The 24,149-nt window shown below is 52.7% G+C and overlaps 7 protein-coding genes and 2 non-coding genes across 11 annotated transcripts, besides 2 other annotated features; 4 read left to right on the plus strand and 5 right to left on the minus strand.

Annotated features, from left to right (window-relative positions):
- Window positions 1-184: 184 nt before the first annotated feature.
- EKO05_0004866 (uncharacterized protein) lies at window positions 185-772 on the plus strand (the record flags this gene model as incomplete). Its single annotated transcript, XM_038945674.1, has 1 exon — window positions 185-772. One exon carries the CDS (start codon window positions 185-187, stop codon window positions 770-772), a length of 588 nt encoding a protein of 195 aa, XP_038799412.1.
- A 512-nt stretch (window positions 773-1,284) lies between these two features.
- EKO05_0004867 (retromer complex subunit Vps35) lies at window positions 1,285-4,230 on the plus strand (the record flags this gene model as incomplete). 2 transcript variants are annotated; one of them, XM_059636477.1, is made up of 7 exons in its annotated part: window positions 1,285-1,418; window positions 1,492-2,126; window positions 2,179-2,704; window positions 2,751-3,225; window positions 3,278-3,823; window positions 3,874-4,020; window positions 4,069-4,230. In XM_059636477.1, the coding sequence occupies 7 exons, from the start codon at window positions 1,285-1,287 to the stop codon at window positions 4,228-4,230; spliced, it is 2,625 nt and encodes an 874-aa protein (XP_059492460.1). The 2 variants fall into 2 exon arrangements, with proteins under 2 accessions (XP_059492460.1, XP_059492461.1); XM_059636478.1 differs by having other exon boundaries at window positions 1,492-4,230.
- A 449-nt stretch (window positions 4,231-4,679) lies between these two features.
- EKO05_0004868 (uncharacterized protein) lies at window positions 4,680-7,819 on the minus strand (the record flags this gene model as incomplete). Its single annotated transcript, XM_038939515.1, has 3 exons — window positions 4,680-5,775; window positions 5,829-7,202; window positions 7,269-7,819. 3 exons carry the CDS (start codon window positions 7,817-7,819, stop codon window positions 4,680-4,682), a joined length of 3,021 nt encoding a protein of 1,006 aa, XP_038799414.1.
- Window positions 7,820-8,792: 973 nt separating this feature from the next.
- EKO05_7t4 lies at window positions 8,793-8,876 on the plus strand. Its single transcript has one exon. It is a non-coding gene; the product is annotated as a tRNA-Thr (tRNA).
- Window positions 8,877-9,241: 365 nt separating this feature from the next.
- Window positions 9,242-10,993, minus strand: EKO05_0004869 (Non-specific serine/threonine protein kinase; the record flags this gene model as incomplete). Its single annotated transcript, XM_038945675.1, has 1 exon — window positions 9,242-10,993. One exon carries the CDS (start codon window positions 10,991-10,993, stop codon window positions 9,242-9,244), a length of 1,752 nt encoding a protein of 583 aa, XP_038799415.1.
- Window positions 10,699-10,736: a tandem repeat.
- Window positions 10,994-12,589: 1,596 nt separating the features above from the next.
- EKO05_7t5 lies at window positions 12,590-12,676 on the plus strand. Its single transcript has one exon. It is a non-coding gene; the product is annotated as a tRNA-Thr (tRNA).
- A 484-nt stretch (window positions 12,677-13,160) lies between these two features.
- EKO05_0004870 (Chitin deacetylase) lies at window positions 13,161-15,470 on the minus strand (the record flags this gene model as incomplete). 2 transcript variants are annotated; one of them, XM_038939217.1, is made up of 5 exons in its annotated part: window positions 13,161-13,464; window positions 13,516-13,785; window positions 13,836-13,930; window positions 14,304-15,157; window positions 15,209-15,470. In XM_038939217.1, the coding sequence occupies 5 exons, from the start codon at window positions 15,468-15,470 to the stop codon at window positions 13,161-13,163; spliced, it is 1,785 nt and encodes a 594-aa protein (XP_038799416.1). The 2 variants fall into 2 exon arrangements, with proteins under 2 accessions (XP_038799416.1, XP_059492462.1); XM_059636479.1 differs by having other exon boundaries at window positions 13,161-14,149.
- Window positions 15,211-15,264: a tandem repeat.
- A 3,178-nt stretch (window positions 15,471-18,648) lies between the features above and the next one.
- On the minus strand, window positions 18,649-20,120 carry EKO05_0004871 (uncharacterized protein; the record flags this gene model as incomplete). Its single annotated transcript, XM_038939216.2, has 2 exons — window positions 18,649-19,949; window positions 20,009-20,120. 2 exons carry the CDS (start codon window positions 20,118-20,120, stop codon window positions 18,649-18,651), a joined length of 1,413 nt encoding a protein of 470 aa, XP_038799417.2.
- Window positions 20,121-21,003: 883 nt separating this feature from the next.
- Window positions 21,004-23,990, minus strand: EKO05_0004872 (NET1-associated nuclear protein 1; the record flags this gene model as incomplete). Its single annotated transcript, XM_038939547.1, has 2 exons — window positions 21,004-22,802; window positions 22,853-23,990. 2 exons carry the CDS (start codon window positions 23,988-23,990, stop codon window positions 21,004-21,006), a joined length of 2,937 nt encoding a protein of 978 aa, XP_038799418.1.
- Between the last annotated feature and the right edge of the window lie 159 nt (window positions 23,991-24,149).

The raw sequence follows: 24,149 nt of genomic DNA on the forward strand, positions 1-24,149 counted from the left end.
CCCGCCATCAGCAATCACTTGGACGAATTCCCCGCCACGAAGATGGATTTCATATACTCTGCTCCACTGTGCTCGTACTCTGCCTTTTGGTCGTATCGGTCAGTGCTTAACTATTCACGAATCGTGTCTTGCAAATCCTACACTTGATCCCAAGACGACTATCCACCCCCGTGAGCAGTTCAACATGATGTTCAGTACTCGATATATCGCTCTTGCAGCTATCGTCTCGACACTGGCCAACGCGTTACCGTTTGACACAATAAAGCGTCGTGTCCTTGTTCCTCGCGAGAAAAGCTATGCTGTGATCAACGTGGATGGCGGATCATCGACCGGGGGGCCCGCAGACGCGACAACGATAGTCGAAGAAACAACAAAGACTGTGCAAGTCACCGACCCTGGGCCAACGATTACGGCAGAGGTCACAGCCACTGTGGTGGAGCCCGTCCCTGCACCGGCAGCAACCAGTACAAGCACTAGCTGCACAAGCAGTTCCACCTCTCAGTCATCCTCATCAAGACCAACACCGACTTGGACCTCGACGACGATAATACCGACATCGGCTTCACCTGTCGCCTCGACGTCAATCGAGACGCCGAAGCCCGTGTTTGTCACTGTCACCATCACCGACGATGCTGGGCCTACGGAGTACTACGACTCAGGAATGTGGCACACTTCGTACAGGATCAAGTCTTTTGAGGCCATTGCGACAACTTCTCTTGTCTCGACGCCGAGCTCCATCACGTCTGCGTCGACCGGACTGCCAGCTTGGTAGACGACTTGCTCCTACACAAGACTGAAGCTACCAGCTTGATAGAGCGATCTGAAAGTCGCGCATTCACCATCTTCTTCTTTGGCCACGGTTGATACTTTGAGAGTCAACTGAGCTACTGTTTCTACTTACAGGCGGTATGGAGTACATGATGTATATGACGATACATGAGTAATGGACATGGGCGGCGAGGACACGATGTGGGTGCATGGAAACGGCGTCATGGAGTGCGGTTGCGTGAATGAAGCAACACGTCTTGCAAACAAGACACTGTATAGAAGAACACTAGATAATACACACATGTATGGCTGTTGGGTCACTGTGCCCGTCTCAGCATGCAGAAAGCAGAAAGCAGAATGCTGGACGGTGACGTGACAAAGCTAAGAAGCTCCCGTCATCCCTGCAGGTACTCTTGGCGCGTGCCTTCGAGCCCGCCAGGTCGGTGGTGCCTGATGCCCTGATGCCATTGACCAGCGCTCTCCACAACCCCGGACTCTCCACCCTGACGACTCACAATGGCGTCGCCGCCCCCCGTTGAAGACCAGGCCCGGCTGCTCGAAGATGCGCTCGCCGTGGTGCGCCAGCAGACGATGCTCATGCGGCGGTGTCTCGAGACCCCCGGGAAGCTGATGGATGCGCTCAAGTGCAGGTACGCGCACCTCCGCACATGCACCGCCAGCCCGCCATTGAACGGAGACATGGACCGCTGACTGTGTGCCCAGCTCGACGCTCGTCTCCGAACTGCGCACAAGCAGCCTCGGCCCCAAGCAGTACTACGAGCTCTACATGGCCGTCTTCGATGCCCTGCGCCATCTTGCTGTCTACCTCCGCGAGAACCACCCGGTCAACCACCTGGCCGACCTGTACGAGCTCGTCCAGTACGCCGGCAACATCATCCCCCGTCTGTACCTCATGGTCACCGTGGGCACCGTCTACATGGCCATTGAGGATGCGCCGGTCAAGGAGATCATGAAGGACATGATGGAGATGAGCCGTGGCGTGCAGCACCCCATCCGGGGCCTGTTCCTGCGCTACTACCTCGCCGGTCAGGCACGCGACCACCTCCCCGCGGGCGACAGCGAAGGGCCCGAGGGCAACCTGCAGGACTCGATCAGCTTCATTCTGACCAACTTTGTCGAGATGAACAAGCTGTGGGTGCGATTGCAACACCAGGGCCACTCGAGGGAGCGCGAGCAACGGACAAAGGAGCGCCAGGAGCTACAGCTCCTCGTGGGCAGCAATCTGGTCAGGCTCAGCCAGCTCGTCGATCTGGAAAACTACAAGAAGATACTCAACCCCCTGCTTGAGCAAATCGTACAGTGTCGAGACGTCCTGGCGCAAGAGTACCTCTTAGAAGGCATGTCTCGGTCGATGCGATGCGCGCTTGATGCCCAGCTAACACGAAACAGTCGTCACCCAGGTCTTCCCCGACGAGTTCCACCTGCACACGCTCGATCAGTTCCTCTCCGCGGTCGCGAGACTCAACCCACACGTAAACGTCAAGAGCATCGTTGTAGGACTGATGGATCGTCTATCCTCGTATGCACAACGCGAAGCCGAGTCAGAGAGCCCAGAGCAGCGCAAGAAGACTGAAGAGGAGTCCATAGCGCAGCTGCTTGAGCGATTGCGATTAGCAAAGGAGAAGAGCACAGAGACAGAGGCCGCATCTACACAACAAAACGGCGACCCTACCGAAGGTGCCGAGACACAACCGGGAGCAGACGAGACTTCGACCGCATCTTCGACGACAGCCGTATCCCTTGCAGACACCGAGACAGTCGATTCAGATGGTGCAATTGAAAAGAGACGTGGCATACCCAGCAATGTAAAGCTCTTTGAGATCTTCCACGAGCAAGTGCAGACACTCGTCAAGATGCAACGGCTGGCCATACAAGACGCCATCGGGTTGTTGGTATCGCTTGCAAACCTTGCTTTGTATGTGAGATATGAACTGTGACAGAAAGCCTGCTAATTCAGTCAGAAACATATACCCCGAACGCCTCGATTACATCGACCAGGTTCTGACATTCGCAACCCAGAAAGTTACCGAGTACCAGAACAGCGCCGACCTGCACTCGCAGGCAACACAAAGCCAAATCCTCAACCTACTTCTCTCTCCCATCAAGACCTACGTTTCCCTCTTCACAGCGCTTGCTCTACCGAATTACATCCCTCTCCTACATTCTCAACCGTACCCTACACGACGGGCAGTCGCAGGCGAGATTGCAAGGAGCCTGATGCGAAATAAGACCCCGATCACCTCTGTAGAAAATCTTGAAAGCGTGCTGGAAATATTGAAGGTCCTCATCCGCGAAGGCATCCAACAAGCGCAAGGGTACCCTGGCGGCCCCATCCAAAGAAGAGCACAAGAAACCGAAGAGACCATAGAAGAGCAAGGCTGGCTGGCACGGATTGTACATCTGATACATGGAAAAGACAACGACACCCAGTTCAAGGTAGGTCCTGCAGATTTGGTCTGGGAAAACAAGACGCTAACAAGCTTCATAGCTTCTTCAAGCGGCTCGCAAAGCCTTCTCGGAAGGCAATGAGCGCGTGAAGTATACCACACCGGCCATCATTACAGCGTCTCTTAAACTTGCGAGGCAGTACAAGAAGCGCGAACATTTCGACGACAACTGGCAATCGCAGTCTTCAGCGCTCTACAAATTCATGCACAACACCCTCTCCACACTTTACAGCCGTGTCACAGGGTCTGCTGATCTTTCGCTGCGCCTGTTCATTGCGTGCGGACAAGTCGCGGATCAGAACAACTTTGAAGAAGTCGCGTACGAATACTTTGCGCAGGCATTTACAATCTACGAGGAAGCAATCAGCGACTCGAGAGCGCAATTCCAGGCCGTCTGCGTGGTAGCCAGTGGGTTGCACACCACACGAAACTTCGGCAAAGAGAACTACGATACACTGATTACGAAGTGCGCGCTGCATGGCAGCAAGCTGCTGAAGAAGCCAGACCAGTGCCGTGCTGTCTACCTTGCCAGTCATTTGTGGTGGGCGACAGAGCTTAGGGCGCTCGGAGAGGAGGATCCCAAGAACGTAAGTCTTACGCATGGTGTAGCAGATAAGATTGCAACTGACATCGATAGCTCTACCGTGATGGCAAGCGCGTGTTGGAATGCCTGCAGCGTGCGCTCCGTGTCGCTGATGCATGCATGGATGCGGCGGTGTCCGTGGAGCTCTTCGTTGAAATTCTGAACCGCTACGTCTACTACTTCGATCAGGAGAACGATGCTGTAAGTCTCCCATTTCCACGTTCTCAACATTCTGCTAACCACGTACAGGTGACGACCAAGTACCTCAATGGTCTCATCGAGCTTATCCACTCCAACCTCTCGTCGAACGAGAACGCATCGAGCCTCGAGAACCCGAGGAAACACTTCCAGCGCACGCTCGATTACATAGCGAGTCGGGAGTACGAGGGTGTCATAACAGCACCAAAGTAATAGCAGACAGACAAGCTTGGGGCGGTCTGTGAGGATACCAAGTACGGTTTGTGAGGATGTTGTTTTGGGAAATACTTCAAGCGGATCGTACGTCAGGGTGGTACGAGAGCATAATAAGACGACTTCAAACAAGACCTCCATGTAGAGTTGCATTCTTGTGATACGCTGTGTTGCCACATGCAGCTTTTCAAGACATCATGGCCCTGTAGAAGCTATAGCACAAGCACACAGACATGAAGCTACAACGTGTGATTATGTGAGCATGTGAGCATAACCATCCCACTCCAAGGCGCCGAGCGCAAACAACCCTCATAAAAGCAGACGGTCTCCGCGTGCATGTAGAACCCCCATACATCAAGTGCATATCAGCTGTAACCAAGGTGAGCTTTTGCGATACAAGGACCTGTTTCCGCGGGGTGTTGCACACTACTCAACAAACGAGCCAAACCCTAGTACCGATGATACAAACCCACACCGACTCTTGTGTGCGGTTGCAAGCCCCTCAGATTCGAGACGGAAGCAAAGTCGCCCACGATCCACTTGCCCCCTTCATTCATCAGCCCATCCCCCAAGCTCTTCAGCTCGTCCTCCATACCCTTGAAGCCTCTGCGGATATTTTCTGCCGTCAGCGAATTGGCATGCTCGTTCTGCAGCGTGATGAATGCGCGGTAAATGACCTGCTCAGGACGAAAGCCATCGTGTCCGGCACGTATGAATGTCTCGTGCGCCTGGCGGAGCTCGGTTGCCAGTCTTGAGCGCTCCATCACGGCTATATGGTGGTGTGGTGTCTGCTCCGGGGACTGCATGACTGCGAGACTGCGCTTGGCTTTGACGATGCCGCTGCGGTACATGAGCCAGGCGGGGAATGCAACGACGAAGAATGCAGTCGCGAAGTCGACGCCCTTTCGGGTGTGGAATCTGGTCGAGTACCGCTCTAGAACCGATAGCTTTGCTGCGAGGTTCTTAAGCGCAGCGAGCTCATCGAATTCAGGGTCGCTGTAGAGCTCAATGTAGCTCATGAACAGGGTGCTGAGCGCAGAGCCATCAGACATATCGATGGTAGTGTGGTGAACTTTTTTGTGTCTCGTTGAGGCTTGACTGTAGGTCTGCTGCGCAGTGTCTGTGAAGCTGTTTGCTACGAGTCTTCGCCGACGCCTGGAGACCTCCTCAATAGCTGGAGCCGGTTCAGCTGCGAAGAGTCTTCCGCCAATAGCATTTTGATCTCGCAGTATCTTTTCGTTTTTGAAAAACTCTCCCATTGCTTCGAGTAGGTTCCGCTCACAATCCGTAAGAGCTCGATCGGCGACTGTACCATGTTCGATGGATGAAGCAGAGTCAGCCGATCCACTGGGAGAGCTGGACGACTCTTCTGGCCCGCCAACGGTATACCGCCCCTCTGACTGATACTCGCGTAGCATTTCTTTGGGTACCTCCGTGTTCTTCTGTTGGGGTACTTTATCCATATCGCCAACCTTTTGTCCCCACATCTGCCTACAGTCCCTGAGCGCCATGAGGAATACCCATCGGTGAAGATGAATCCATATCCTACAATAAGAGTTAACATTTGAATGCGGGATTTATGCGAACTGAGGACATACAGTTTTTGCCCTTCACTTTCCTCGTAGAAAAGATATTTTGGGTACTCCTCCTCAACTCCTGGGACTAGAAGTTGCGAGCGATCTGCGTCCAGACTCCACATCGGCGAGTGTGTCTGTAACAGCACATCAATCTGTTCGTTCAGATAATTCGAGTCTGCGGCAAACTGAATCAACTGATTCGCTGAGAACTGGCTAGACAACTTTTCCGCAATCATGGTAACATCATCGTCCAGTGTGACGAAGGTTCTCTTGTCATAGGAGAGGTGGACGCGATGTAGTGAAACAACCTTCAGTCCCAGAGACCGCATTGTTTGGAGAAAAATCTGACGTTCATTGCCTCTGAGGTGATAGAAGCGCCATGTGTGTTTATCCCAGTATTCGTTAAGAGGAAGTGGCCTTCTCGCCAAAGGCATGGCTGAAGCGCTCCCAGCTGGTGGGCCGAGTGTTGACAGAGAAGGTTGTGATTCGATGTAAAGTTCAGCGGCTAAGAGATTGTGCTCACCGCTGTGGTGGTGCTCTCTGAATCGTGGAAATGGATTGCGTTTCTCGGTACCGACAACCCACTCCGCTCCAATGTGCGTAAGAATGTTGTCTTCTTCAGACTTATCTGAACTGTTGCGCACGATCTCCTCGGAGATGTATTTCCTTGCTGGACGTCGCTTTCTTTTTGAGTCCGGCTCCTCCTGTTGTAGACTGTCTCTGATGCGCTCTTGCGCTTGCACAAAAGTGTGGGCAGGCGCCGACAGTGCGTTCTTCCGCAGTCGTTCTGGTCGCTTCTCTCTCTCATTATTCCATACCGTAATCTCTTCATCAGACCTTTCGCCGGGGAGAGTGTCTTCCGACAAGATTTTCTCGCTTTTCCTTTTCTTTGACCCATCCCTCAATCCGTAGGTTGTTCTGAGAGTGGATATATTTGTGCGGTGTTTGCCAGCACCGCCAAATAATGGATCTTCATCTACTTCAGTCTTCTTCCACGTTCGTCCTTTGCCATTGTAGTGCCTTGGGACACCATCAGCAGAGTCGGAGGAGTAACCGACCGATCCGCTCTCATGTTTTGGAATGCGGGCTGTCCTACGCACTTGCAGATGTATATTATTGCAGTTAATGATGGGTACCCTGTTTTTCTTGTCGGACGAGACAGCAGGAGAGTTGGCAACAGCTGCAAGTGCATTGCCACGCGTACGAGCCTGTGGTATCTGGGAGGAACCACGAGTGTGCAGAACTGCAAATGACGATCCGCCGATTTGACCAGTGGAGCTTCGATTTCTCTGGCTGTCTTTGCTTATTTGAGAGACAGGTCCTACAGCGCGACCCTTGTTGCGGAAAGTGTTGAAAGCCTTTGCAAGTATCCACAAACGGAGGTGGTGCGCCAATCTGTAGACCATATCAGAAACGGTCTCCGTTTTGGAAATAACAATTTTAATGTAGCAGTAAGCTTACATGTCTCGGTCTGTACCGCTCTCAAAGACGAGGTCTTTCGAATATTCAGCTTCGCCATCACTGGCTTGGAGTAACCACGTCCTTTCCTGCTTGGCACCCCATACCTTATCCCCAAAGTGACGTAGCAACTCCTCGATATGTTTGTGAAGGGATGCATAGCCTGTGGCAGTAGCAGCATCGAGCAACTCTCCCAATACTGTAGGGAGCTGTGCGGACACCTCGATGACAGCCTTGGCGAGCTGAGTGACATTGTCATAGTCAAAGACAGGTCTGCCAGGATGAGGACCGAGATTGGTCTGCTTAAGTCCAAGTCTACGGATAATCGTGCCGATTTTGAGGTAGATGGGGCTGTTGCTGTATCGTTTCCAGAAGGCGCGATCGTACGTGGGTAGAGCCGCGGCGGCGGCAGACAAAGGCTTCGGCGATAAATTCACCTGCAGCCCGCTCATGCTGGCAGGTAGCGGGAGCGCGACGGTGAGGACGCTACCTGTTATTTTCGTGACTATGCGCAAGCCAAAGGGCGCCGCAGCACCAATGTTTGACTGCGCCATAGTACGGAATGGTGAGATGGCTGACCGTAAAACGCAGAGGAGACCGATTTGAAGTAGGGTGAAAGTGCAGCGGCTTTTTCGACCGTGTTGTGTGGCAGCGCAGTGGAAAGGTGTTAGCTGACCTTGGCAGCAAATGTGCTTTCCTTCACCGTGAACGAGCGACTCATCCGCGTGTACAAATCTCAACTAGCTTTAGGAAAACGATAGACAAAGCAACGGCCAGTACACTTTCTCTCTTGACTACATCACAATACGCTGTTGCTTTGCGAGGTAGCTCTGTGTAAGTTCAATTAGGCATCATCTCACGCTGCAGACATACTCACCTGAAGGGGCCTTTCCGTAGGCCTTGACCCTTCACGATGCTCGCCCAGGGAAAATTGGTAGGTTCCGATGTACGCTGCCCTATTTCATCCTTCTACGATGCGTTCACGCTTATTCGATCGGACATTCTGTTTACCGTGCTGCCTTTCGAGTCAACCATGCACAACCGTTACTACTTTACGTTCGACTGCATGCGAGTCATGGATCCATGCGCCACAAACTCATCAGAGACTAAGATATCTGTCTAAAGCAGTAGCCATACTATCTTCATGCTCATTCAAGCCCAGTCCCCCTAGGGAGGATCAAGAAAACGAATGTCGTGGCTCCATTGGCACCGGAGCTGAGCTACTCAAATGTGTATATACTGTCTCCATGTTCGCCTGATCGACTGTCCAAACTTTTTCCCAATGAAAACACGGCTTTGTGATCGTGGTGTAGATGGAGGAGAAGTAAGGGCCCGGTGGTGTTGGGGCTGCGTCATTTCGCTTACCAATTCTTCTGGACTAGGTGTCCACTGGGCAGCTAGAGGATTGAAAGGATTGAGATCTAGCGCGTCAAAAGCCATGAGATAACGGGCGAAGAGAGAGCAACGCTCTATGTTTGAACGTCCAAGTATATATACATTTTATTAAGCAAGATTGAAATAATAGTAGCCCGTTTGGCTTAGTGGTACAGCGTCTCACTCGTAAACCTCTGCGTAATGAGAAGATCCTCGGTTCGATTCCGAGAATGGGCATCTACTTTTGCATCGACAGCTGCCTGGAGTTCGAAATCTTTTTAGTGGTTGGGTTTCGATTTTTTTCCGATTATCCCAGGTTGCGAGTTCTAGTCTAAGTAGGCTACGGTAATGAATTCAAACCTGGTTATGATAATATAGGCAGACATGTCGGCATCCTCAAGTGCGTGAAATAAGCAGACCGACGGAAACCCATATGTGAAGCAGCGATCTATAGTTTGTAGCACTGTGCATACTACGCATAGTTCTATGGAGCACTGCGCAGAGCGATGCCATGCACGATACAGAGAATAAAGCAGGGTCCCAGGACAGAGACAATGTATACTCGATAAAGAGAAAAGATGACGTTTCCATACAAAAAAATCTCAGTAGCCCCAATCCCCGCCATCCAACAGGCTCTGGCTGGCTACGAAGCTAAAACCACCAAAGGGGTTGCTCTGCGCCTCGCTCAAAAAGTTCCTCGTCAGTACCGGGCTGAGCGGCAAGTCCCTGAAGTCCTGCGCAAAATTTTCAGCTAGCTCAGGGTCCGTGATTAAAGGCTGAATGGGCGGCTCCAGCTCACGTGCCTCGAGCTGCTTCCAATTAATCTTGCGGAAGAAGCGGTGGCTCTTGATAGTTTGCATGTCCTTGGCCATGTTATATCCGAGGCGCTTCTTGGGGTCCTTGCGCAGTAGACGAGTAAGCAGGTCCTTTGCATCGGCGCTGAGGAAATACGGCAGAGCGAGCTTCTGCTTGGTGATCTTCTCTTGAATCTTGGCGTTGTTGTTGCCGGTGAAGGGAGGCGCGCCGGTGAGCAAATCGAAACCAAGGGCGCCAAGAGACCACCAGTCCACAGCTGCGCCATACTCCTTGCCTTCGATGACCTCAGGGGCCATGTACTCAGGGGTGCCAAGAATGGAGCGGCAAGGGCTCTCATCATCAAGGGTGACCTTGCTTAAACCGAAATCAGTGAGAAGCAAATGTCCTTCATGGTCAAGAAGGCAATTCTCCGGCTTCAGATCGCGGTAAATAACGCCAACCGTACGGTGAAGATGGTCGAGAGCAAGTACCATCTCGGCCATGTAAAAAGCTGCTACGTCCTCACTGAACATGCGTTCGGCGGCCAAATGGTGAAAAAGCTCACCACCCTGCGCGTATTCGAGAATAAGGTAGAGCTTCTCGTGGTCCTGGAAGGCGTAGTAGAAGTTGACGATGAATGGGTGCCTATTGACGCTCTCCAAGATGTTGCGCTCTGTCTTGGTCTGCTCAATCAACTTCTTGTGAACTGTGATAGATGCCTTCTTGAAGGTTTTCTGAGCAAACAAACGACCTGTGCTGAGTTGTCGCACTAGAAGTACGGTGCCATAGCTGCCCTTGCCAAGACACATCAGAGGCTCGAAGTCGTCGGCGCTCATCTTGCGCATGATGTTGTTGCCAAGCATGGTGGAAGTTTTCGAAAGGGTATCGACGCTAAAGTCTTCATCCAGATTGACTTCGTAACTTTCCATCTCTGTGCGGTCGCTGTCGCTCGTGCTATCAAGTCCAGACATACTGGTGTTGCTTGACATGCCTGAAACGACCTGTTGTGCAGGTGGGCACTTCGAGGGCGAATCTGAGTGGGCGCCAATGCTCAGAGCTTCAAGTTGAGCCTTGAGACTGCTGATGCCTCCCATCGACGAGATTGGCCTAAGCGCAGGGCTGCTGGTTATACTAGGCAAACCAGAGATGCTTGGCCCAAACCGCGGTGTAGCAGCAGCAGAGAAATCCGATTCTTCTCCGCCAGAAGTGACTGGGGTGTGGAAACCTCGAGCAATGTTGGCAGCAGGAGCGCCGCCATTCGTAGTCTTTTTCTTTTTCTTCTTGTTCTTTTGTGCCTTCTTCATGACTGCGTGTAGGTCCAGCTTGTCCGGACCTTGCTGCTTCGCTTCTATATTGGGCTGAATTGCGCGCTTGGGCAGTGGAGACGCGATAGCGATAGGCGGGGTACCCACCTGGAGGGGCACATTTGGCAAGCCCATGTCCATGTCCATTTTGTTGGACGTGAAAACGTCGTCGACGGTCATCGCGGGCTCCGAGGCCTGCTGCGCATCTCTCCTTTCAGCTTGCGCATCATCGTCGTCGAAGGTGAAGATCGCCATGTGTGCGGTGGTTCGTCGGTAAAAGAGCGTTCGCTCTGGTTGTTATGTGCGTTGACTCTGCACAGTCTGCATCAGCGTGCGCAAACCTGAAGCTCTCGAGGCAGTTGCGCGCGTCCAGTTCAGTACTGGGCTGGGCCAATATTACCGTCCACCTCTCACGGTGGACCCTCCTCCCCTAGACAGCAGCGGATCAGGGCGGCAAAAGAGGCGTCGGTCTTGTTCAGTCCACTGGTCAGGGCGGTATATGGGAACACGGGGCCAGTCAGTGTGAGCTGGGTAATAGTAAGAGAAGCGGCCGCGTCGGGAGAAGCAGAGCCCATAGATGGTCGTTCTGAAGATAGCGAAATGTCGATAGCGGGCGCCAGGTATCAGTCCTGGCTGTGGTAATTCGTTTGCGTGGTGTGAAGTCGCGTTTGAGGAGGTCAGGGAAAAGGACAGCGCGATCAGCAGAGGAGGCTCTGTCTGCTTTCCGGTTGCTTAGCGTCGCCAAGAAGCGCATTTTCATGTGAATAAGCTTAACCCGGAGCGGGCTGGTTGGTCTCCCCAGACTTCATCTCCACATGCTATTTTGGAAACAAGTCTAATGCGCATTTCATGCCTTGCTTCCACCTCCTGCTCTATCGCCTGCTGGCTTTGCTTCTCAGCGCGTTGCTGCCTCAAACCCATGGGTCAAAGCGATCGCAGCTGGAAGGTGGCATCAGGGGGTGTTTCTGAGCTTTGGGCAGGGTCTCACACATGACGCATCCATTGGGTCACAAAACCGAGATCAGAAGCCAGTCTCGGTGTGTCCTTCCAGCCGCCGTATGCGCAAAGCCTGGAACACCGCGCAATCTATCTCCTCATATACAATCCAGCTTAAAGCGGGCCTCTGCATGTGGACACTATGCAAACATGTGGAGGCACTTTCAGAGGTTCACAATCAAATGTTCCAAGTGACTGGCACCTCGAGATACAGCAAGAGAAACGCAGAGTCTATTCGACACGCGCTCGTGCACTGACGAAATCCCGCTTCACCCTGCGCGCACATGCAGGGCAAGGAGTACAAGGCAGAGCCGCATTTTCAGAGAATAGCTCGTTGGTTGCCAGAACAATAATAGGTGGCTACAGCAAGCTCTTCAGTGGTTTTGTTTGGACGATAAAGTCTCTTTCATATATACAAAGGGGGTGCCTGAACGGTGCAGAAATACAATTTGCTACAGCCGGGGTTTTCTTCTTGTAAAAGATCACCAGATGCTCAGTGCAAGCAGCTCGTGTTTCTGCTCCGTTCAGGCACCCTTGTATCACCAGCGGCTGTAGAACCGGCCCAAGAGCTTGGCCGGGAAGGGTGTTGCGAAAAGCGGAAACTTGATGGATATGATGAGGGCCGGACCGCCTAGTGCGGCACGGGAGGGAGAGCTGATTTGTCGAGGTGTCTTCGCCTAGTATCGGTCCAACTCCGCCCAATTCACCCCAAACCGTACGCGAAATGGATGTGATGCTTCTGGATTGGCTGGTCAAATATTTCCTTGCAAAGAAAATTTGGTATATATTGGCCACAATTGAAAAACATTATCACAAGTCGATTCAATACAGTTGAAACATCTTGATATCTGTCAAGCCCTCTTGGCTTAGTGGTAAAGCGTATCACTAGTATTACTTCGGTATGCAATGATAAGATCGCTCGTTCGATTCGGGCAGAGGGCATCACTTTTTGCAATCAGCAAGGGCCTCTGGCAGTCTAACCACGTGCGAGTATGCGACTGTAGGATTATGCTTCTTGCTAGCCTACCTAGCGTTGGGTATGCAAACGGATGGGTCTCCAACGTCATGATCCTGTTTTTACTCAAGGGTGCAACAAGTGTGGTGGTATGCAAGCTATAGATGGAGCGTTGGCAGTCATTTCAAGAGCAGGTTGATGGATACAAAATGTTTTGATTGATGCATGCCATTGTAGGCTCTCAAACAACGCCTTCCCATGCTACAGCTTCTTTAGCGAAGGAGCCTTCCTTCCCCATGCGAGCAACAAGTGAACGGAAAAGAAATTTGTACAGCAACAAGGTATGAATATTTGAAGAAACGCTATGTGCTCACTCATCTTACTATATTCGCTTACTTTGTACAAGTACGTCAACGCTTGACGCTGCTTCAACTTTTTACATATCAAAAATAACTTGCAAATGCGACCCGCTTAAGAACAGGTGCCGAAACCAGTCTGGCAGCCGGTGCCGCAGTGGCCGGTAGTGGTGCCGCAGTAATTGTATTGCGAGCAGCAGTTTCCGAAGGCAGAGCCCTTGCAGGTGATCTTGCCGGTTCCAGCGCAGGATCCGTCGGTAGAGACCTTCTGAGCGGCAGCGGAGGTAGCAGCCGGCTTCACAGTCGTGGTAGCAGGCTTGGAACCAGACGAGCCGCATGTACCGAAAGCAGACTGGCAACCAGTTCCGCAGTGGCCGGTAGTAGCGCCGCAGTATCCGTATTGCGAGCAACAGTTTCCGCTTTAGTTTTGTTAGTTGTGTTAGGCTGAATCAAGATCACGATCAACTCACAAGGTAGACCCAAGACAAGTTATCTTGCCAGTGCCAGCGCAGTTACCGTCAGTAGAGACCTTGGAGCCAGAAGTAGCGGTAGCAGCGGCAGATGTCTTAGCGGTGGAGGTGGCGGGCTTGACAGTGCTGGTGGCAGCCTTGGATGTAACAGCGCCGTTGCCACCGCAGTTACCAAAGCCTGACTGGCAGCCAGTTCCGCAGTGGTCGGTAGTAGCACCGCAATAGTTGTATTGACTGCAGCAGTTTCCGAAGGTGGAGCCAAGACAGGTGCTGTGTTTTGGTTAGTTGTGTTGGGCCGAACTGAATTTCACTCAACTTACGTTCCGGCGGCCGAGCCGCAGGTTCCATCAGTGGAAACCTTCTTTGTTCCAGTAGCAGCAGGAGCAGTTGAGGTTTTAGTGCCAGAAGTAGCGGGCTAATAATAATGTTAGACGAGTGTTCACAAAATGTAAGAGTAAGCCAGCGCGAGCCACCAAACAAAACAGGGCAAGGAGGTGACGCCAGATCTCGGGGGAAATGGTCCTGTCGAATAGCCGACTTTCAAGTTTCAGACGATGCGCCGCCTGATCAATGGCGCTCTTCTGAACTGACTTCCGATCGTGTCAAGTCCAGGCCTTCCATTCCAGTGGGATCACTTTTTCGAATCAGTTTCCTTCAAGCTTGCGCTCAGATGACAATGCTAGACGCAATGACACAAAGGAGACCTTGAGGATGCTCCTCAGGAAGGCTTGAATGAAACTCGAAGTCGGCTCTCGAGAAAGCGAAAAGCTGTGGAATCATGAACTTACCTGGGTGGTACCAGATCCAGAGCCGGCGCCGCCAGCAGTGCGGTACCAGTTGGCGGAAGGGTCGCCGAGGCACTCGCCGACGGTAACAGCCTTGTAGCCGAGTCCAGTAAGGGTAGACAGCATGTAGTCGGTCAGGTTGTAGACGGTCTGGTAGTGGATGTCGTGGCCAATGCTCAACCACTGGTTGTTGGCAGCAGAAGCGCCGTTGGCAGTAATGTTGCCTTTGAAGTTGTTCTTGGAGTTCTGAATCTTGTTGACGTCGTCTTGGTTGTAGTCGTCGGTATCAACGTCGAAGTAAATGACGTGGTAACCGAGGTCAGCCATGTCCTTTTCGCAGCCAGAAGCAGCTGTGCAGCTAGAGTAAGGAGGGCGCATGTAGGCAGGGATTTTGCCAACAATGTTGCGAAGAGCCATCTCGTTCTTCCACATCTGCTGCTTGCGGTCGATGGAAGAGACAGCGCTCAGATCCAAGTGGGTCCAGGTGTGGGATGCGATCTGGTGACCCTCGGAGTCCATGCGCTTGATGACGCTGACGTACTCAGGAGTCGTGTCGATTTCACCCTTGTTGATGTTGTTGCCAGTGATGAAGAAAGTGGCCTTGGCGTTGTATGTCCTGAAGACATCCAGAACGTGAGAAGTGTAGTCCTTCTGTGGACCATCGTCGTAGGTCAGAGCAACTGTGCCGGGGGTAACACAGTTGTAGACACCAGCGCCACCATAGGCAACGGAACCGACCTTGGTACGGGCAACAGTTGAAGTGTTGGTACCGGCAGGAGTAATGTTCTCGGGGCAGCCAGAACCGTACTTGTAGTCACAGCCAGGAGAGTAGCAGTAGTCGGGCTCGGTACCGCAGTCTGTTTCTTGTCAGTGTCACAAACATGTGCTTTAGCATTAGGGAGTCATACATCCAGCGCCAGAGCAGCACTGTCCAGCAGCACAAGAGCCAATACCAGCACCGCACTCGCGGTCGTCCTGGCGGATATTCAAACGGTTCTCATGAGCATGAGCAGTCTGGGCCTCGGCGATGCGAGCCTCAAGGTTGGCAAGCAGGTCACGGGACTTCAAGTCGCGAATGTTGATACCAGCGATCTTGGGCAGTCCCATACCGCCATGGGCACTGACGAAAGACGCGACAGCCGCAACAGCGGCGAGAGTGGAGAAGTGCATGTTGGTATAGGATTTATGTTCGTATTACGGGATTACTAGAAGTTGTTTGTGTGGAGGGTTCAAGAAAGCGAATGACAAGTGTGAGCCAGTAAAGACTTCACGACTGGATGATCTTGAGGGGTAACGAGGGACGAACCGCGAGTAAAGCGGACGGAATTAAGACTTCGAGGGAGAAGGTGAAGAAGAGAGGGCCCCAAGCTGAAAGGGCCTCTCTTTTTATGAAGGGAGGCAAGATCAACGACCAGCAAGAGCCACCTGCAAGTCAAGTTGCTAAACTTGACCATGGCGCATCGAAGCCTGCTCCGCCAAGTGCTTGTAAGCCTAAAAGAGCCCAAGTTCTGTGTCACAGACACCCCTGGAGCCTCACGCGCCATGAGCGCTCGCCCCGTAGCTCCAGTATCGCTTCGGGACGACCGTGGGTGTGATTGGGCGAAAACGGGTACAGCGACACGGCCGGCCTCTAATGCAGGAACATGGATTCGACCGCAACCCCACCAGGAGGAGACTCAAGGGTCGTGGTGTTGAAATTGAGTCTCGTGTTCGACGGGAATCGAGGCATTGCGCTGTCCCGCGCTGCCCTACACTTGCCTGGACTGAAGCCTGCTCGTCCATCACGGGACGGGACCGTCGAAGCGAGCCTTGGTTCTTTCGAAACAGTGGTGGCTCCAGTTACCGTCTGGGGAGTTCTGTGGGCAGCACTGACCCGCTGTCGTTCTTGGTAGATGCATCGCGATGGCGTGCAGGCTCACTACCTGCGTCTGCCATGGCTTGCTCCTGTTGTGTGAGTGCCTGGCGCATGTTGAATGCAACAACGACGTGGGGATTACATGGTGCTAGTCATCAAACTGGGCGCTGGTAGCTCAACACGACTGGCTATAGACACATTGGCAACCGCTGCCGAGCACACCGGAGAAAGCTGTGTCGTCGTTAGGACGAGCTTGTTGAGAACAAGGAGAGGTGGACCCACCAACCGTCCATGTTCGATGCCATCATACGCGCGCATCTAACTTTAGGTCCCTTGAGTCTCTGTGTTTCAGGAGGCGTTCCGCGCATGAAGTTTCTTCCAGCATCCCCTATAGCAGCACCGACTGCACGGCAATCTCGACACGATGGCTTTTGAACCCGGGCTGTTTGGGAGCTCGACCAATAATTATGGATCCCGCTGATACTGAATCGCCAAGCGTGCACTCCTGTTCGGGGTGTTGCCCTCGTTCGACGCCATGGAAAGGTCCAGGGAGCCAACCACGTGTGCCGAGAAGCGAAACTCGTTTTGTCTGCCGGCATGCAACTCACGTCACGGCCTTAACCTGTCGATACACATGGGTACCGATTGCAGACCTATTCTCCGAAGGTCGCAGCCCAGAGGGGCGGGAACACATCCCAAAGAAAGGAGGATCAATACTTCTTCTTGCAACGCACATATCGGTGAAGCACGAAAATTTTAGTATCCCCCCCTTCTTTCTGGCATGCATGCGGGCTAACGAATCCGTGCCAGCCCTCCAAGCCGCCAATCCTCCACATCCATTCCTACTGGACGGAAAAAATGGACGGGTCCGGTATACCGCGCAAAATGGAATCTGAGATCGCCTCGTGTCGCTTTCGAGACGAGGGCCTTTGCAGGTGTTCTCTGGCCGTCCCGCGATCATCAGCCCTACTGCAAGAGAACCCTGCCAACATCATGATGTGCAAATTGGAAACGCTTAATCTGGAAGCCGGCGCTGCTGCCGTATTCCGCCGTTCGGGGTTGAAAACTCACCATGACGGATCTGCAAGAGCTTGTGAATCCAACCTGACTCTGTCTTTAATTATCGCCCACGTTCTGAAGCAGTCGCGGTGTTTCCACGACCGAGGTTCCGAGCGCTAAGCGCCTTGCTGTGCCCCGCTTACCCCTGTGCGCCGGTGTATGACCTGCACAACTCTATCAGCGTGGCACGATAAACTGTTGTGCGACAAAGTAGCCTTGGTCTGCACGGGTACGTCAGCTCCATGTTGCACCGCATCACAGTCGGAGTAGCTCATCCTTTCCGTCCTTGGCATCGCCGCAAGTGCGATGTACCATTTTATTGTGTCTCTGTTGAACCTCTCGAAGAGGTGGAGAACATCCACAAAAGGCATGCAACGCCAGCAGGAGGGTGGTTCTGCGCAAGCACTAGCAGAATGGGCTTGCTATCTAGGATGATCGATATTCTCTCCACTTTGCAGAATATCATTTTCTCGTATCTCCGCATCCCACAACCTCGTATTTGACTTGCAATATGCGTCAACATCCGATTGAACTTCACTTGGCCTAAGAACCCGGAACCGATGATCATAGCCTTCCACAAGGCAGTGGCTGAAGCGCAGCGGCCCGCTGTGATCTGACCTCGCTTCGAACGCTTGCCACTGGTATGTATTCGAGACATCTCCGGGCAAGCTACCTCCGACAACGCACCGCATACTGTCAGCCTCGCACGAGGCCGCGCTGAAGCAGTGTGACTTCGCTTGACCACGAACGAGGCTCCCCACCAATCCAACACTGCGGAAGAGCATATCAGGCCGCGAGGCAGATCGGTCACACCAACGGCAGGTCGTGTCGAAGCAGCCGTGGGACTCGTTGCGTCGGTTTGCACGTCACGAGAACAGAAGCGCAGCTGAGGTTTCGGCCAAGTGCTGATGCATGATGAGGCCAAGGCCTGCCATTGCCACGGCCTCGACCGGGTCTCCAATGTTTGTAAGCGGTAGGTAGAGCGAGAACTGTCATCGTCTCACACTTCCACTCAACCCCTTCCGATGTCGCCATCGGTGGGGTATGTACTGCGATCAAGCATCTACCAAGCTTGCCCAAAGACTTCAATGGATATGTTCTGGGCGCCAAGACGTTTGGTGGTGTACAGTAGTGTGGATCCTTTCGAGAGGGTGCGGGGCTGCTGACATGCATACAATAAACCATCCCTGCTGTTACTGACACCTCAAGTATGCGTGGCATGCCTATCGTAACTTTGGGACTTTAAAGTTCGTATTTGCGAGTTGTATCGGTGCTCTTCACCGACGCACCTCACATGACACATTCGAGTCTTTTGCTCCGTTGTTGAGGAGCACGTAGGCCCGTCGTCTATTCGGCCGGATAGGTTGTTGTATAGGAAAGAACGCTTTCTCTCCGACCGCCTTTGGAATAGGAAGAGCGCAGAACGCGAAACCATCACCTCTCGGTGACGACCTTGTTTCTTCCTGCCATCCCGTTATTCACCGCAATTGCCAAAGCCACAATGTCGTTGATCAACGGCACCTGCCTTGGCTTATCAAAAGGAAATATAACACTCTTATCCCTAATCCCTAATGCATCCACAAATAGCACATTTGGGAAGCTCTCTGGCGTGAAGGCATTCCACGCCTTCTCCACCAGAGCATCAAACGCTGCCGCGTTCAAGTTCAAGATCGCTCGATCGAGATTCAAGACGTCTTCGGGCTGTTGAGTGAGCGTCCATGAAAGGATGTGGAACTTGTCTCTCCGAGATGAGGGATCAGCCACAACGTTGCGCTCATCATGTAGCTTTTTGAGTTGGTCATCTTTCATCGAGTTCAGATTGTTGCTGTTGCTGTAGGCGTCGTAGAAAGGAAAGTTCTTGCCGGCGAAGAATCCTGTTTTCGCATAAGCACCGAGATTGATGCCTGAAGGGAGCTGTGCGACAATGAAAACGGATGCGCGGTCTGTGATGAAGTCGCCAAGCACTTTGTTAGAGAAGTCGGTGTCTCCTGGTTCATCAACTGTGTAGCGGTTGTTAATCCCCTTGAGCTTGTCAAAGAGGGAGTTCCATTGGTCTTGACTCAGGTCCTTGTAATCGTGGTCCGTGTCGAGAGTGTGGCTAAGGTTAATGATGACAAGCTCTCGAAACTCAGCGGTGAAGTCGTTGATCTGTTTGATAACATCGTCCACCGATTGTCCGTTTCCCCCAACCCACACATCGTCATCGCCAACCTTCAGTCCGCTGTAATGCCCAGCGACCCACTCTCCATTCGAGATGACCGGTCGAAGATCAAAGTAGCGAGATCCGGCCAGGAGCTGCCCCTTGAAGTCCAGGTACTGGGTTTGAGTATTGGCGAGGTGTGCTCCAATTGTTCCAGATCTAAATGTGCCCATCCCGGCATCGTGGCTACCAGGCATGCAGATATGCTTCAACGTTCTGTTCGCCAAAGAGCCCATACTTTGCTGCATCCAGTCAATATACGTCCCGCTATTCGACCACCACTGTCCAGTTTCGTCTCTAGACATAATCCAGTTGACAGCTGCATCGTGGCGGAAGCCCAGCCCAACTCTTGCTCCTTTGGGGCTCTGCTTGGTCGCCATATCAGTCAAAGTGATGGTGAGCTCATAATCTTTGGGCTTCTTTCCAAGTACCAAGAACTTGTCTGGGGTTCCGGCGATGTCGTAGTATGCTTCGCCGGCATCGTCCTTTGCAAACCATTTCGTTCCAAACTCTACGTAGACTCTGGCCGCTTTTCCTGTTTGACATTAGTACTGCAACACACAGATGTAGTCGGCAAGTATCTTTCTATCGTACCCGCAGCAATGTTTGGCCACTTCCATGTATCCATCTGGTATGAGGATTGGCCGCTCAGCGTCCATTCAAAGGGCGAGCCATTTACCAGTGTCAAAGCGCCTCCGTAACCCATGATGCCATTTGCTGAATCGTTCTGAGTGCTCGGAGTGTATTGACTATTTTCATCTTTGAGCAATCGCTGAGTACCACGCTCTTTAAAGCCTGTCCCGCCAATATGAAAGCTTCTTACTTCTCCTACAAGGTATAAGGCCACCCCTACGCTCGCCCCTCTGGCAGCGTCAGAAAGACCGCGCATTTCTTTTGGCTTGTTTCGCTCTGAAGGAACACTGTTATTTCCAGTGTACTCATTAATGATAGTCCGGTCGCGGATGATTTCGTCGTAGACAAAAGCGTATCGCCGTCAAGTGGCCAGTCAAAAGTCGCTCAGGGTGTCTGCCAAGAGTAGTTCATCCCCGAGGCGACAGAGTCCTATTGTCCGTTCCGGAGATTTGCGCATTCGCTCGATGGGAGTGGTGGTGAGGGGCCAACCATCTGATGTCGCAGTGTTTCAGCACGTTTGTTCACTACCAGTCCTAACCCAACTGCGGCTTCGCCAAGACATTAGAAGTCTGCTGACCGTAGAGGGCGTCAAGGCCGTGAATTCCAGGCGCAGCACATGCTTTGCAGTCTCAGAAAGTCGATGTTGAGCGTAGAAGAAGCAGATGGACGGGTTGCTGAGGTGCCCGGACATCAAGGTGCCCTAGCGCTGAAGCTCACCGCGTCTGTCACTGCGCAAGCGCATTGCGACTCTAGCAAAACTCTCCGGCAACAAAGACGCTCGCTTGCAATCTTTCCACACCTCTGGATGATAAGCATTCGGTTGATAGTCTGTCCGATTTTCTTCAGCTCTTGATCATACATGGCGATTTAGCTTTATTGGTGGAGACTACAGCCTCTCCTGTACGAAAAAGCATGCATGTTAGGAAGGATGAAATGTAAAATATATTGAACGTTCGCTATCTTAACGGTAGAGACGTCGGTTTTTGATGTAACGCTATGACTGCACTGAGTAATGCGCTCAGCGAGCCTGTGGCATGGCTCTGGCCGCTCTCTTCGAACAGTTGCTGCAACTGTTCGGGCTTAACGACGACCGCATCACTCTCTTCGGTGTTCAGAATATCATCAATAGCTGACAAAGCCAGGCCGTCCTCGTCTTCGAGGTCCATGGCCTCTTCTGCTTGGCCGTACGAGATGTACTGCGGGACCTCTTCAGGAGGGGGCGTTGGCAGCTGTGCCGTGCTACTGGTGGGGCTGATCACACGAATGTTCGCAGCTGAGTCAAGGGTCACGTAGCCCCTCTCGCTGTGACGGGACGCCAGAGCTAGGTTGATTGTAGAATTCTTGGTCGACCATAGAGGCCCCAGCTGCTGAGGCTTAAAGACCTGCGTGGTGGACGAAGCCCTCTGGAAGCGTGCGTTGCTGTTTTCAAAACGCGGTAGTGACACAGCAAAAGTGCTGTCAACCTCGTTGATAGCAAGCTTGACGAGCGGAATGCGGTCGAAACGGTCGATTCCAGGAGTGTTGATAGGCACGCAATACACCAGCTGATCCCGGACCATGTCCCAGACTGTGATCGAGTCGCCAACGACAATCAGGTGACGATCAAGGATTGCAAGGCCGCTGAGTGCAACAACATCGACCTCGGTCAGAGATCGTTGAATGGCGGTAGTGTTCGTGTCGATAAGGTGGACAACTCCAGGGTCTTCATCTGAGGCCCATGAAATAGCGGCGGCGATGACCGACCCATCCGCGGAGAATGCCAAGCGCGAATTACGAAGTGGAAGGGTCTGCTGAGAACTTGCACCAGCGTCGAGGACATCGAGCTTGTCGCTGATCTCGACTGAGCAATCAAGCGACCAAGTGACAAGACCTTGCTTCTCCGCTCCACGTACAGTCAAACCATCTCTCAGCCTGGTCTTTGGTCGCCATACTCGCACAAAATGGTCCTCTCCAACAGTAGCGAACCCCGGCGCGGTGGGATCAGTGACCAGGTCGAAGACCTTACCGTTCGCAGAAATGTCTTGAAAGAAGTGCGGCGCGTCCAATCGAGTCTCCAGCTTCCATTGCCCGCTTTGTACATCTCGTCGCCAGATCTTTAAGTATACCTCACGGCGTTGGATGCGCTCCTCTTCCCTGAATTCAGGAATACCTTCGTCGAGGTAGGAAGTGTCGGCTCGTGGTGGTGTCCATTCGTCCACTGTAGCAAGCCACTCACCATCGTGACTGACTTGTACTAGGGTAACAGTGGGTTCGAGGATCCGTCGGCCTTCTGGTGTCAGGTTTGGATCGGTTGCGTTGTTTCGCGTCAGAGCTTGCTTCGAGATGGTGTGCTGATTCGCCAGATCGTACGTCTGCAAGTAAGGCTCAGGACGGAGCCCCTCACTTCGGTGACGCGGCTGTGACGAAGGCACTGAAAACATCGCCTCTGCTGGGTTCATCGGGTTGATGACCAAGGGCACCGGCTGAAATATCTCATAAGAGGCAGGTGGTGATTCTGCATCCGCATTCTTTGGCAGTTGCTCAATCTCGATTCGGCGTGACTGAATGCCAACGATGTTGGTCTTGGCCTCAAGCTCGGTAGTTGAGAGTACGATGACAGAGTTGTTTGCTAGCGTTACGCCATAGGAAGAGCCTGAGGGAGAGACTACAATACTCTCAATCGCTGCTGTAAGATGGGGCAAGTGCTGTGGTTTTCCAGTTGCAAGCTGCCAGATTGTGATGACGGTCTCGTCGCCTCCGGAGATGAGATAGTTGCCTGTAAGTGTTAGCCAAAGTAGCCTCACGAATGCTTGTGCTATTGCTTACCGTCCAGAGACCATTTAACTGACCCAACCGCATCTCTGTGCCAATGTAGCTTTTTTGGCCTTAGAGTCTCGGCGTTGGTCTTTCCTCCCTTCTGGCTGCTCTCTATAGCCGCAAAACTTGACAAGACATCTTCAAACAGAAGTATCACACCAGAATCGTCGCCGATCGCAATGTCAATGACGTCTCTTTGGTCTTGGGCAGATTTCACGGCCTTCCCTGCTACTTCGGTCGGGTCGCGAACATAGGCGTTGAAGGTCGTGATGCGCTGAGCAAATTTGAGCTCGCGCCAAACGTACTCAAAGTCCTGTACAGCTGTCTTGCTCTGCTTCTGGCGCTTGCCCACCATCAGCGAGTCGTTGCATGCGACGACAACGAATTTGCCTTGCAGCAACACCTGTACGTCCAGGATAGACGAACTTGTCTTCAGGATGGGCTTGAGTTCGGTGGTTGATGCTTGAGCTCCCGTACGAAGGGCGTGTACATTGACGATATGGCTCTTGCCCGGCTCGTGGCAGTAGACGAGGTCCTCGTCGGCGTGTGTGATGACTGTCATGTTGCGAACAGTTGCGCCAATGTCCCAGCGTCCGAGTTTCTGTCTCGATACCCAGTCCCACAACGTGATCAGTCCAGTGGACTCGGCGACGTAGACTCTGTTCGAATCGGTGGCAGACACAGCGTATGCGGTGACCTCTCCAGAGCCACTCACGGGGAGCTTGTATGCCAGAAGTGACGTCTCGGCCACGTAAATCTCAAGCGCTTTCTGTGTAGCCAGAATGATGAACTTCTCGTCGGCCGAGAAAACAGGATCACGAGGCAAGAACCAGCCGCCTTGTGCGGAGGAGACGTTCCAGTTCGCCGAACCCTTGGTCTTTTGCTTCTTCGCTTTCGTCCTGGATGAAGCATCGTCATTCGCAGCGTTTGATTTGGCGGGCTTCGGTGTCGCGTTGGGCGCATCCTTTGATTTGGGAGTTGACTTGGGTGTCTGCTTAGGCTTCTGTGTTGATTTGGCTACCGGTGTAGCAGCGACTTCCACATCCTGTCCCGCGCCTGCCTCAATCTTCTTTTGCGTCTTTGCCTTCTTCCGTTGCGCCTCAGCGCCTTCCCTCTTCCTCTTCAATTGTGGAGTGCTGTTCGCCATGACGATATCAGCTTTCAGAGAAGTCTCCAAATTCCCAGACGTAACGAACGTATAGTCGAGCTGTCGCAAGCCCGGTGTCCAAAAGTTCGAAACTTTTTGTCAGAGTTCGCGCTAGTACTTCACCGCCTTCTTGGCGCGCGCCCGCAACTTTCTTTGACC

The sequence above is a fragment of the Ascochyta rabiei genome, chromosome 7 (assembly GCF_004011695.2).
Source record: "Ascochyta rabiei chromosome 7, complete sequence".
NCBI classification, from domain to species: domain Eukaryota; kingdom Fungi; phylum Ascomycota; class Dothideomycetes; order Pleosporales; family Didymellaceae; genus Ascochyta; species Ascochyta rabiei.